Source organism: Abrus precatorius, unplaced genomic scaffold (assembly GCF_003935025.1).
Source record: "Abrus precatorius isolate BTA unplaced genomic scaffold, Abrus_2018 Scaffold9, whole genome shotgun sequence".
In the NCBI taxonomy this organism is placed as follows: Eukaryota; Viridiplantae; Streptophyta; class Magnoliopsida; order Fabales; family Fabaceae; genus Abrus; species Abrus precatorius.
Window position 1 is genome coordinate 32,371,661 of NW_020874439.1, and position 11,455 is coordinate 32,383,115.

General features: G+C 30.3%; 4 protein-coding genes across 4 annotated transcripts; 1 reads left to right on the forward strand and 3 right to left on the reverse strand.

Moving 5' to 3' along the window:
• Positions 1 to 430: 430 nt before the first annotated feature.
• On the reverse strand, positions 431 to 3,734 carry LOC113851555. The gene is made up of 7 exons (XM_027482068.1): positions 3,393 to 3,734; positions 3,198 to 3,282; positions 2,321 to 2,376; positions 1,974 to 2,138; positions 1,698 to 1,781; positions 714 to 827; positions 431 to 553 (listed from the first exon to the last, which is right to left on the reverse strand). Exons 1-7 carry the CDS (start codon positions 3,732 to 3,734, stop codon positions 431 to 433), a joined length of 969 nt encoding a protein of 322 aa, XP_027337869.1.
• A 948-nt stretch (positions 3,735 to 4,682) lies between these two features.
• LOC113851249 (mitogen-activated protein kinase kinase kinase 17-like) lies at positions 4,683 to 5,507 on the reverse strand. The gene has a single exon (XM_027481718.1). It carries the CDS (start codon positions 5,505 to 5,507, stop codon positions 4,683 to 4,685), a length of 825 nt encoding a protein of 274 aa, XP_027337519.1.
• A 1,733-nt stretch (positions 5,508 to 7,240) lies between these two features.
• On the forward strand, positions 7,241 to 8,531 carry LOC113851501. The gene is made up of 3 exons (XM_027482003.1): positions 7,241 to 7,411; positions 8,151 to 8,242; positions 8,286 to 8,531. Exons 1-2 carry the CDS (start codon positions 7,271 to 7,273, stop codon positions 8,217 to 8,219), a joined length of 210 nt encoding a protein of 69 aa, XP_027337804.1. The 5' UTR covers positions 7,241 to 7,270; the 3' UTR covers positions 8,220 to 8,242; positions 8,286 to 8,531.
• A 960-nt stretch (positions 8,532 to 9,491) lies between these two features.
• LOC113849374 lies at positions 9,492 to 11,169 on the reverse strand. The gene is made up of 2 exons (XM_027479247.1): positions 11,001 to 11,169; positions 9,492 to 10,129 (listed from the first exon to the last, which is right to left on the reverse strand). The coding sequence occupies exons 1-2, from the start codon at positions 11,092 to 11,094 to the stop codon at positions 9,492 to 9,494; spliced, it is 732 nt and encodes a 243-aa protein (XP_027335048.1). The 5' UTR covers positions 11,095 to 11,169.
• Positions 11,170 to 11,455: the final 286 nt, after the last annotated feature.

The window sequence follows — 11,455 nt, forward strand, 5'->3', positions numbered from 1 at the left end:
AATAAATTATTCTATCTTATTTTAATTTAATTTATTATTTAACTAATAAATAGAAAAATATAATGTTATAGAACATCGTTTGTGGAACAAATTCTTGAGAATTATTTTTTGAGATTTAGCCTCATCAGCCTTATCAATTAATTCTTGAGAATTATTTTCCAGTTACGCAGTTCTTTACTAAATATGTTTATAAATCATTTGATGAAGTATTAATACTGAAAATTCAACCATATAAAAATTTGCAATATAAGCTAAATTTATTTAACGATCCGCAATACAAATTACAATTATATGTAATAGAAAAATAAATTAACATTTAAAACCTGAGGAGATTTTGAAATTGAATTTATTGTACAATTTTTTAAAAAAATTAAGAAGGGAAACAATTTAACATACAAAACGTAAACATATATCCATTGCCCATTTGTTCTCATTCATGTTTCTTAAATTGAAAGCTTTTCAAGCCCTTTGCCAATTGAGGGTAGTCTTCAAGTAGTTTTCGTTTTGAAAGAGTGTCTTCCTCATTTTGTGGGGTCCATAATACCTCACCAGCCTGTAGAGAAATTAATTTTAGTCTATTATCATTCTAAAATGTTGATTGTTATTCTTTTTTAAATAATTTTTGTTAGTTAATTAAATTAATAATGACAATAAACACTTCCATAATTCGAATGTAAAATTAGAATAACTTAAAAGTGTCTTTGACATCTTACTAATAATTTGCTTGAGAGAAGGGATCTAAGCTTTTGTGATGCTTCCTTCAAATCTTCAGCTCCATTGATGTTAGGAAACTTGTGTGCTCCTTTAGCAGCTACCAAAATTGTTATCTGTTATAAGTACATAGTGTAAGAAGAAACGGATCATTACTTGCCCTTTTTGAATTGTTCAACTTTGACAAGAAATGGTTTTTGGAAGATATGTGTTATGGATTCAAATTTCACAATACAAATATAAAAGTGACATAAATTAACTTCAATGTGTGCCTAACGATGAGGTGATTGATTGAGTTGGACCACATCCTTTCTTGTTAATGTTTATTCAGATGATAAGAGGATATTATAAAGTACCCAAGGAACTTGCCTCTTTGATATGTAGACATGTACCTCAATAATGAGTCTATATAATAGAAGATGGATGTTTCACTCATTCAAATTCATGAAATATAGCGTTTATAGTCTTGTTTTCTAAGGCATCATTTGGATGAGTTAAAAAATGAAAAAAGAAAAACAGGGATGTGGGGGAGAAATGATAGAATTACACCTTTTTTTTTTTTTTCTTGATTGTGGAGAAAAATACAGGAAAAGAAAAAAAAAATGATGAGACTCATTTGAAAAATTTCTCCTTATCATGCAAAACATTATATATTTTGTCTACTTTTGAACCTTTTTTCTTCTTATTCTTTCATTTTTTTTTTATCCCCTCATTTTTAGCAAAGGTTAGATGTGGAATAAAGTTAAGGAATGAGTTACGTCTAGAAACAAATTGAACTCTGCATCCAATGTGAAATCTCTCTCTTGTGCCACTCAGTTGTTAGATGATAAAATTTAAGCAAGGATGAAAATATTGAGGAACTGAAGTATACAAAATTCTACAATCAGAGCGAGAGTTAATATTATAATGCTTAAATTAGGAATGAAAATGGTACACTAAAAAATTTTAATTCGGAATAATATATGCATAAAGAGATCATACCATACCACAATGTACTCATTGCCAAACCCACTGAGAAGTTTCTCTTCTTCAAATTTATATCTTTCCTCTTTTCTCTCCTTTGCATCAAACTGCAATAGAGTATTATTAGTTGGTTATAGCTCTATAACTAAACTAAGTTGCAAAATTATGAATCTACTTGTCCAATAGCTAAAATTGAAGTGAAAACTTATTGCAAGCTGCATCAAAATAACCATTCTGAATGCTAGATGCTAAAAAAATCAAGCACACTTTATAATAGTATGTTGATAACAAAACCATACCATTGAGTATTCATTGCTAAACAGATCAACATTTTGGCCTTTTGTACTTTTCTTTTCTGTGTTGTTCAAATTAACCAGAGTCTCTTCATCAAATTTTGCCCTTTCTTCATTTGACAATTGATTATAGAATTTCTCCCCATCCCCCTTACTCCGCTTTAAATCCACCTGCCAAAGATTGTTCATCAATGATGTCCTCTTAACAGTCAACAATTTCCAAGCCACATAGTACATGCACACACTAACAAGCCAACAACTGCAAGCTATATAAAACATAGATACATATATATGTTAATTTATAACCAAAAACTGCTTTTTCACTTTGATATTGGGAGAAGGAATGGACTTACTGATGAATATCCTGAAATACAATGACCATGATGTCGATCCAAACTCTGCATTGTCTCTGTCAGAAGGTCAAATAAAATGCATCAAATACAAAGCCTCTTATAAATAATGAAAGTTTAATGTTAGCTAAATCATAGAACAAAATATAAATCTATCTCTAGTATCCAATCATCAATTAAAATTTTCTCTTACCAAAGACCTTTAACACTAGCTTGTAGTAGTAATCAAAGTTTGTAGGAGTACCGACAAGAAAATTTAATTTCCCAAGTGCACATTGACATCACAAAGGACATATCTTTCCCAAAAGTCAAAACAAACACATCCAAAACAAGAGCACGGTATTCACACCGTCACTTCAAATTTGCACATTTTTCACACTTCTAATCACATTGGTGTCCACCTTGTTTTGAGTAGCTATACCCAAATGTGAAGTGTTTCTTAGGGAAGTGCAAGAAGCATTATTTTGCAAAATTATAGTGATCATGAAGTTGATCAACTAAAACTAGTGAGTATTAAGCATGGCTAAGGAGGAAGAGACTAAAGTATGTATAGCCTTTGTTCTATATACACCGAGTCACTATCAATAACATTGTCGCATGGAATTATTCCACCACTACATTGTAGTATTTGTCTATTATTACTATTTAATATATTCAGAATATACACAAAATATGTTTAATAATTTTAGAAAGCAATTGGACATTCTCAAACATTCTATTGCATACTAATTCAGATAGATACATGCACTCAGAGACTGCTAAGCACACAGATTTTCAACAAACGATATGAACACTACCTTGCTCATAACAAGACCCTCGTGATGATTTGAAAATATAACAAAGCAATTCCTAAACCTACCTGTCAAAAGATAGCTCACACCTTCTCGAGAGGATGTATCTGCAGTTTCTGCAATCCTAGTTAGATCCCTTTGTATTGAGCTTCCCATTCCACCAGACATTGCAACCTTAAATATGGCACAGCCAAATATGATTAACTAAAACTTAAAAAAAAACACTTTGACTCATGCATGACTTTGGTGGTGCATGTAATCTCAGCAACAAATTTTATATCCACCTGAAGCTTGAGAACAGTTACTGTATTTCCATTGGTGTCTTTACAAAATCCAACCAAAAACAAACCAAATATGAATATGAGAAAGAACATAGACACTCCACCGTGACTTCCACTTGCAAGTTCAGCATCGTGAGAAGTGGGATGGTTATCATGCAACACCATTTGTGATTCTGAATCACTTGTGTAAGATTCTGAGGATGAAGACTCAGAATCTGAACTGAAGAAATTCCCTCCCATCACGCCTCCAGAAGAGGCCAAAGCCATGTCAAGGTTGTAAGTGAATAACAACAACCCAAGAAGCAACAAAGCGGTATCACTAACAGATCTTCGCGACAACCCCATTTTGTAGTTTCATTCAATACCATGCAAAAAATGAAGCCTCGGATTCAACTAAATGTATTTAGTGGAAGAACTTTCTAATTTTTCACGTAATTTACATGAAATATTAAATCTTATTATGAGAAAAATCGGGGTCCTTTTCGATCTAAAACATGTTTTGTTAAGGGATGTCTTTGATTTTGTTGCGATCAGAATGTGTCCGAGATTGAAGATCTCAAACTCGTTCGTTCGTTTCTACCGTTAATTTAAGAAACCCGTTATCCTCAGCGCGCGCATGTCTTCAATTCTTTTCATTTTCTTTTCAAGATTAAAAAAATAATCTCAAACAATAACTATACGCAATATTAGCGGAGGCAGTTATCTTAGCCTTTTCTTACCTTTTTCAACTTGTAAATTTGATCTACCTTTGAAAACTTGTAGGGAATCTTGCCAGAAAGATTTTTTATTAATAATACTTAGACACTTATTTAAATAATAATTTTTAATAATAAATAGGGGAATCTATATTAGAGATTTTTTTATGTACAAAAATTTAAATCGAAATCTTGCTTAAGCAATGTCACCAACCTTTATTAGTATAATATACACCTTTAAATTTATATTATAATTTAACTTATTATACATGAATTCATGTATTATAAATTTTTATTAAGATTTATTATTATATACTTAGAGTAATCGCTTATATTACAAGCACATAGAATGTAGAATATATAATATAAGTGACAAAGTGATGAAGATTTCAAGTATAATTTATCATAATAAATGTTTATTCATATGAACAAGAGATGCCGAAATATATTGCAGGGTGATTTAATAGATCCGATCCCTAAAGGGAAACGATTGATGATTAAAGTACTATCAAGAACAACAACGAGTACCAACTAAAAGCAAAAACATAATGCATATATAATGAACAATATTCACTACAAACTTTCTTAAATGCTAGTTCTAACAGATATGAGTGAAAGGATGATTATGGAGAAGCATGTCGGCAGTCCACCTTTCATTAGGGTTGGCGATAAAGCACTTCTGTAAGAAGTCTTTGCATAGAGAGGAGAGTCCACTAGGAATGCTTGGTGCTTCGTTATTGATCCCAACCCTAACCATTATGTCCTCTAGAGAGCAATGTTCCATAACCCACCAGGAGTAGCCAGTGAACATCTCTAAAACTACACACCCAAAAGACCATATATCCAATGCTGGTCCAATTTGGCCACATGCGATGGATTCAGGTGACATGTAAGAAGGAGTCCCCCTAAAAGAGAACTTCCAGTCCTCCTCATTCAAACTCTCTTCAGGAGTTTTACACAATCCAAAGTCCGCAATCTTCAGTTGATTAAACCTTTGATCATGATACTTATAAGGTGGAAACATGAGGATGTTATCGGGTTTGAGATCACAATGAACGTAACCCCTTTGATGCATGAATGAAAGCCCTCTCAAAAGCATTTGTATGTACACTTTGGTAGTCCTTGTTTCCATGAGTGGCCCTTTCTTGATAAGGTCACCGAGAGTGCCATAAGGGGCGTACTCCATCATGAGATTGGAGACTATGATTCCATCCTCGCACGTGATCTCTGTGCCATGTGAATTAATGATTTCTGGGCAACCAAATAAAGCGTCCAAAATTTTGTTCTCCTTCTCCAACGTTTCTGACGAGCTTAGTGCTGTAGTTTTGAGAGCTATGGGCTTGTGATAACCCTCACAAATAGCTTGATACACAGTGCCATAGGTACCACTCCCCAGAACCTTAGTCCTCACCCACCTAACCATTGATTGCTAATTCACAAACTCGACTATGAAAGCAAACTCTACTTATATAATTAATTATATCATCTAAGATAATATCATCTAAAATATGAATTAAAGATTACAATTTTAAAATAATATTATATAAAATAACAAACTTTTATCATTTTTAATTTTTTTTTTAAAATAATTCAAAAAAAACCGTATCAAGTTAGTTTTTATTTTACTCTATAAAAATTTAAAATTTAAACATAAAATCATAGGAAATTATACTATAATACAAATGCTAAATTTGTGATATATTGAACTTACTTGCTATCGTTTAGGTATGTTTATTTTTATTATAACCAATGTTTTAATATTTTTTTTATTGTATAATAGTGTTATAAATTAGTAAAATAATATTTTTATTTTAACATTTCTCTGGTTCAGAAATTATTATTTAATATAACAAACTGATAAAATATTTAATATATAATTAAATTTTTAATTAATAAAAAAATACAAAAGTAACTACAAATAAAATCACAGTTCCACCTATTTTATTAATTATATAAAATCACAAGTGCCATCTAGCCTTTTTCACATTGAGCTTTTATTTTTTAAAATTCAATGTTGATATAAATTTTTAATTTTCTGATTTTAAAAATTTTATCTCTTTTATAAATATAATTTTATATGATAAAATATTTGTTGTTAGTAATTATAATATTATATTTATAATTTTTATAAAATATAAAAATATTTGTTTAATATTTTAAATTTTTTATTTTAAAATTTTATTTTAATTAAATAATACGTGTATAATTTAAATTCAGTTCCATTAGATAAACAAACAATTTAAATTATATTGAATCATTCAAATTCTTATATTTTTTTAAATTTTGTTAGCAGGTGTTAAATAATTTTTTTATAGAAAAAATTATATAAAATATATAATACACAAGAACAAATTTTGAATAATCTAAAATTAAAAAACTTATAATTAATAATATTCAAATAAATATAAATGTATAACTATTTAAATATAAATTAAAACATAGACTTTAATTACTAACAAACACAAGAATCAATCAGCAGAGTATTATTTTAATTTATTTCGTGTCTCGATTTTCATGCATTAAAAAAATCATAAAAAAAAAATTAAATGCTACAATTTTCGTGAATATATACTTATATAAGTGTGAGTAAAAAAAAATAATTGTACAAATAATATATTATACACACAAAAATTGAATTTTAATCAAAAGGAATTATTTTTCAAAAGTGCATTCAAAGAATAATCCAATTTAATAAATAAATAATTATTAATGTTTTGAATTATTATTAGATTAGACCAATTTATAAACTCTCATTTTCTAAAAAAATTTATAAAATAATTATTTTAAAAATATATATTAAAAACTTTTAAATAAATTTTTATTATTTAAATCACTAAAAAATTACTATATACGCAACACTAGATATATATATATATATATATATATATATATATATATATATATATATCTTAAAAATGCCTCACTAAACACATATTATTGTTCAAAAAATGTTTCCTTAATCAAACGTCTCACACACAAATGAAAAATAAAAAAGGCATAACGATTCAGGACGAAGAAAACGTCAAACGCTAACGTCGTTTTGGGCCTAAGTAGACACTACATTAGGGCGTTGGGCCATTATGGTGACTGACCCGAGTCCGTTTGAAGAGGATCATTGCCAATTTTTATGGTTTCATTGAGAAGGAAGAGAGAGATTGTTGGATTTTGAAGTGAGAGAGAACGGCGATGGCGAGGCGAGTCGAGACTCGGAACGAGTCGTTATTGACTCGGGCAGTTGGGGCGGTCTTCGGCTTTGTGAGACACGCCGAGTTTGAGATCCTTTTCTTTCTTTTCTTCTTCATTGCTTATCTCGTCTTCAAAGATATTGTAAGTTCTCATTATAGCCTTCTTCTCTTTGTTTTCTGATTACCCGTTTGTGTTCAATTTTTCATTCTTTTCTATGTGGGTATCGTGTTTGTATTTTCATGTTTTTAGCTATGTAATTAAAATTAGGCTGAAATTTTGACCTCATATGTGGGAATCTCAATTCGCTTGATAGGAAATTTATTGAAATTTTAATTAAATTATAACCTGATATTATATTCTTGGGAAGTGCAGTAAATGTCTCGTGAATGAATGATTTAATTACGGCTTTTCCAATCATTACAATTTCATGCAGTGATGCTTCAAATACTATGATTTTGAATAAAAAAAATACTATTTATTAATTTTTAATCGTATACTGTGTTGAACAGATTAGAAAAAGTCGAAACTAATAAACTAGGATCAGCATGAAATTTCAATAAGCCCTGATATTATTTCTACTTTCAGCATCTGATGATTCAATTCGTTTGGAGGAATTTATATATAAGCATATTTGAGCTTATGAAATTTGCAATTTTTTAACATATTTCAAAAATTTTATGATTAAAGTTTTGGCATAAGCTCTAATGTGATAAGAAGTACTGAAATTATTGTTTAATTAAGCTATTTATTTAAATGCATTCCTAAACAGTTGGCAACACGATACATGTTTCTGTGCCCAATTCCCCTACTTCCTGTTCCATTTATCTCGTCAATGTGTTTTTGGCATTGAGTTCTAATAACCGATTTACATCAACTGCAGACATCAAGGCCTGAATACAATCAAATCTTTGTGAAGAAACCTGGTGGACCAGAATTTTGGCCTTTTTAGAAGAATTGATGCTAGGTCAGGTTTGTTGTCCTTGTCCATAGAGGTATTCTTAGCACACCAATGGATGATTTGTGGATTTTTTTTATTTTGTGTTTATATGTAAATGTAACCTTATTGGAAAACATGAAACTAAGAAATTTGTATAATGTTCAGTACCGTTTCAGTTATTTATAGCAAAATCGAGTGAAAAGGTTTGCTGAATTTGTTTTTCTCATGTCTCTATTTCATTTTGGTGAAGTGAAGCTTTCTGTCTCATTCATAATCTCCTACTCCTTTCCCCTAGATATGTGGCATATCTGTGTTTTAAGATATTGAAAACCTTAATTAGAACCTATCCAGATGAAGGAAAAGCTTATAATTTATGCGAAAGGATGAAGCAAAATCTGAACACTCTAAATATTTGAACTTATTATGAGATTTTCATTTATAGTAATAATTGTTTATGGCAAATGCTAACCAATGTCCGTTAAGGAATCAAAAGTAAAATGTTTGAATCGGAAAATTACTTTAACCCGTGATTTCCGCAAGACCCTTTTGTTTATCTAAGTTGATGAAGCAACTGACCTCATTTATTGTCCCATTCTCTGTCCCCAAATTAAAAAGTGACACTGTTTAAGGTGGATTCAATCCGGGTTTTAGCCGTTTTTTATGACTATTCATTTTAATAGCAACTAGTGTTCCAAGGTTTTAATTTTCTCTATTGGTGTTCTTGTACGAAAGGCAGACTAAAACTTCGATCTGTTTGTGAAATGGAATACAGTTCATGCACAACATAGCTATGACTTACATTGTCTGGATCAGATGACTCAAGGGCCTGTTTACGAGTTAAGTCAATAAATTTTCATACATAAGTTTGTCATAAATTTCATTATAAAATTCAATAAAAAAAATATTTTGATGTGTTCTACAAAAGCTTGTTGTAAAAAGTCAAGAGTTTATGCAAGTCAAAAATCTTTTTTAAAATTCTAATATGTTTTGCAGAAATTCATTCAAATATTTTATGAATAAACTATACATAAGGTCTTGTTGAATGTTCTCGGGCACATGTTAGAAATACTGTAAATTATATTACGGCATGGCTATAAATAAGTTAACTCAAGCTGAACACCAAAATGACAATCTTTTTGTGAAGATCATCTTAGATATCTTAAAACATAACAAATGAAACCTCCACATATTACAGGGAACTTAACCTGTAAATATTTAGCCAAAGCATTTCCAGAACAATAACCAATCTTAACATTAAACGCAACGGAGTTTTGTGCAGCCCCACTAGTCCTCCTTGGCCATCTCATGTATCTGCTCCACTGGAACTTTAGTTACATCACTGCGTACTCCAATATCAGAAACATATCTGCTAACACAGTACATGCCACATCCAACCAATGCAAGACCACCAAAACTAGCAGTCATAAATCGAAGTGGAGAAGAAACTATAGCACTAGCAGCAGCCAAGCATGATGCTGCTTGTCCACTTCTGCCTACACTAATGCTTGTGGATACAAGCAAACCTGTTTTGCAGTAAATTGCAAAATCTTCACAGTTATTCTTGAACACATGGTAGCCACCAAATCCATTATCAAGAAGAAAGAAAGCACGGTGAAGGATGGCTTCAGTTGGATCAGAAGGGGCGGTGGTGCATGTACCTCCTCTAGCTTTGGCTAGAAAAAATGCAGGTGACACACCATATTCAAAGAGGTATAGATCACCACCAGAAAGAAAACAATCCAAACATGAAGAGATGACTCCATCAGTGCTTGCTTGTTCACCACATTTTGGGCATGAAGTGCCAATGGTACCACCAAAGGGTGGTGAACTTACAAGGAAACGGTCTAAGATAGTTCCTGTTCCAGTTTCTTGGCCTACTCTTCTAGTGAAGTGGATCACCATTCCCTCTCCAACATATATTCCTGGTATCTTACACCAAAGCAGTTGGCAGAACACAGATGAAGATTTCAGTATCATCCATCATTTATAAATTGACAACATAGGTTCCCAGTCAAATTTGAAGTTGGTGTGAAAAATACATATTACAAAATCTTACATACATTAATCTTGATTTTAAAAAAATGCTTTTTTATTCTAGAATTGTTCTAAATGATATCTTCTTTATTTTGAATTCTCTTGACATCCAAAGATAAGTGAATTTGGAATTTTTATATATATAATAAGGGTTTTGTTAATCTCAGCTAAGTTTAATATTATTTATTGCTTAGACCCATGTTGATACTTTTCATATATTGATACAATATATAAGTAGGCAACTTACAAAGTTAGTAAATTTGAACACGATGATGCAGAAATCTTACATTTTTCTGCCATTAACTGTCTTTAGAATGTGTACTGGGTATCACAAAAGACATGAAATTAAGATTAATATATATATATATATATATATATATATATATATATATATATGTGCGTGTGTGAGTTAGAATTGTTAATATTTCCATCTCTTAATAATTTTTTACAATCGTATATATTAAATTTCACACAATTTAAATATTTATAAAAATCATATTCAAAATTTGATTTTATTTATATTTTAAAAATATAATATTTGTTAAAATAACATAATATAATGAAATATTTATGAATTTTGTTTTTTATAAAATTTTATTAATTGATATATTTAATAAAAAAAATTAAAATGAGTTAATTTCGCACGTAGTATTAACAAATCTTCTTTCTTTCTATGTATCTATCTATAAAGAAGAAAAAAATCTTAGAAAGTGGGACATTAGAACAAATATAAGACTAATAGAAGAGAAAAGAGATGACCGTGGTGGGCATAGATGTAAGCCTGCCTCCAAGAGTAAATGTGATCACCCGGGTTCAATTGTTTCCGATCAAACTTATTGGAAAGCACTCCCATTTCCCTTTGATTGTTGATTACCAATTATACCAACAACAATCAGATTAGCAGATTCAGATATCTCAATGTGTTGCTTATTAGAGGTTATGAATGGAATAAGAAAGGAATGAACATGAGCATGAACTTACAAATATAAATATGAAAGAGAACCAAGTTCTTGGATTCCAACGCAGGCAACCGCTTGCTTGGCTTCTGCACCTTCCACTTTCTTCAAGATTAAATTTATTAAATTAAATTTGATGCATTCATAATTCATTATAGTTCAGTAACCGATGAGACACATGCTTTCATTAATAAAAGTCATAAATAAATGAGCCACATGCTTTCAAGGCAAAGAACTGTGACATGTGCAAGAGGGCTC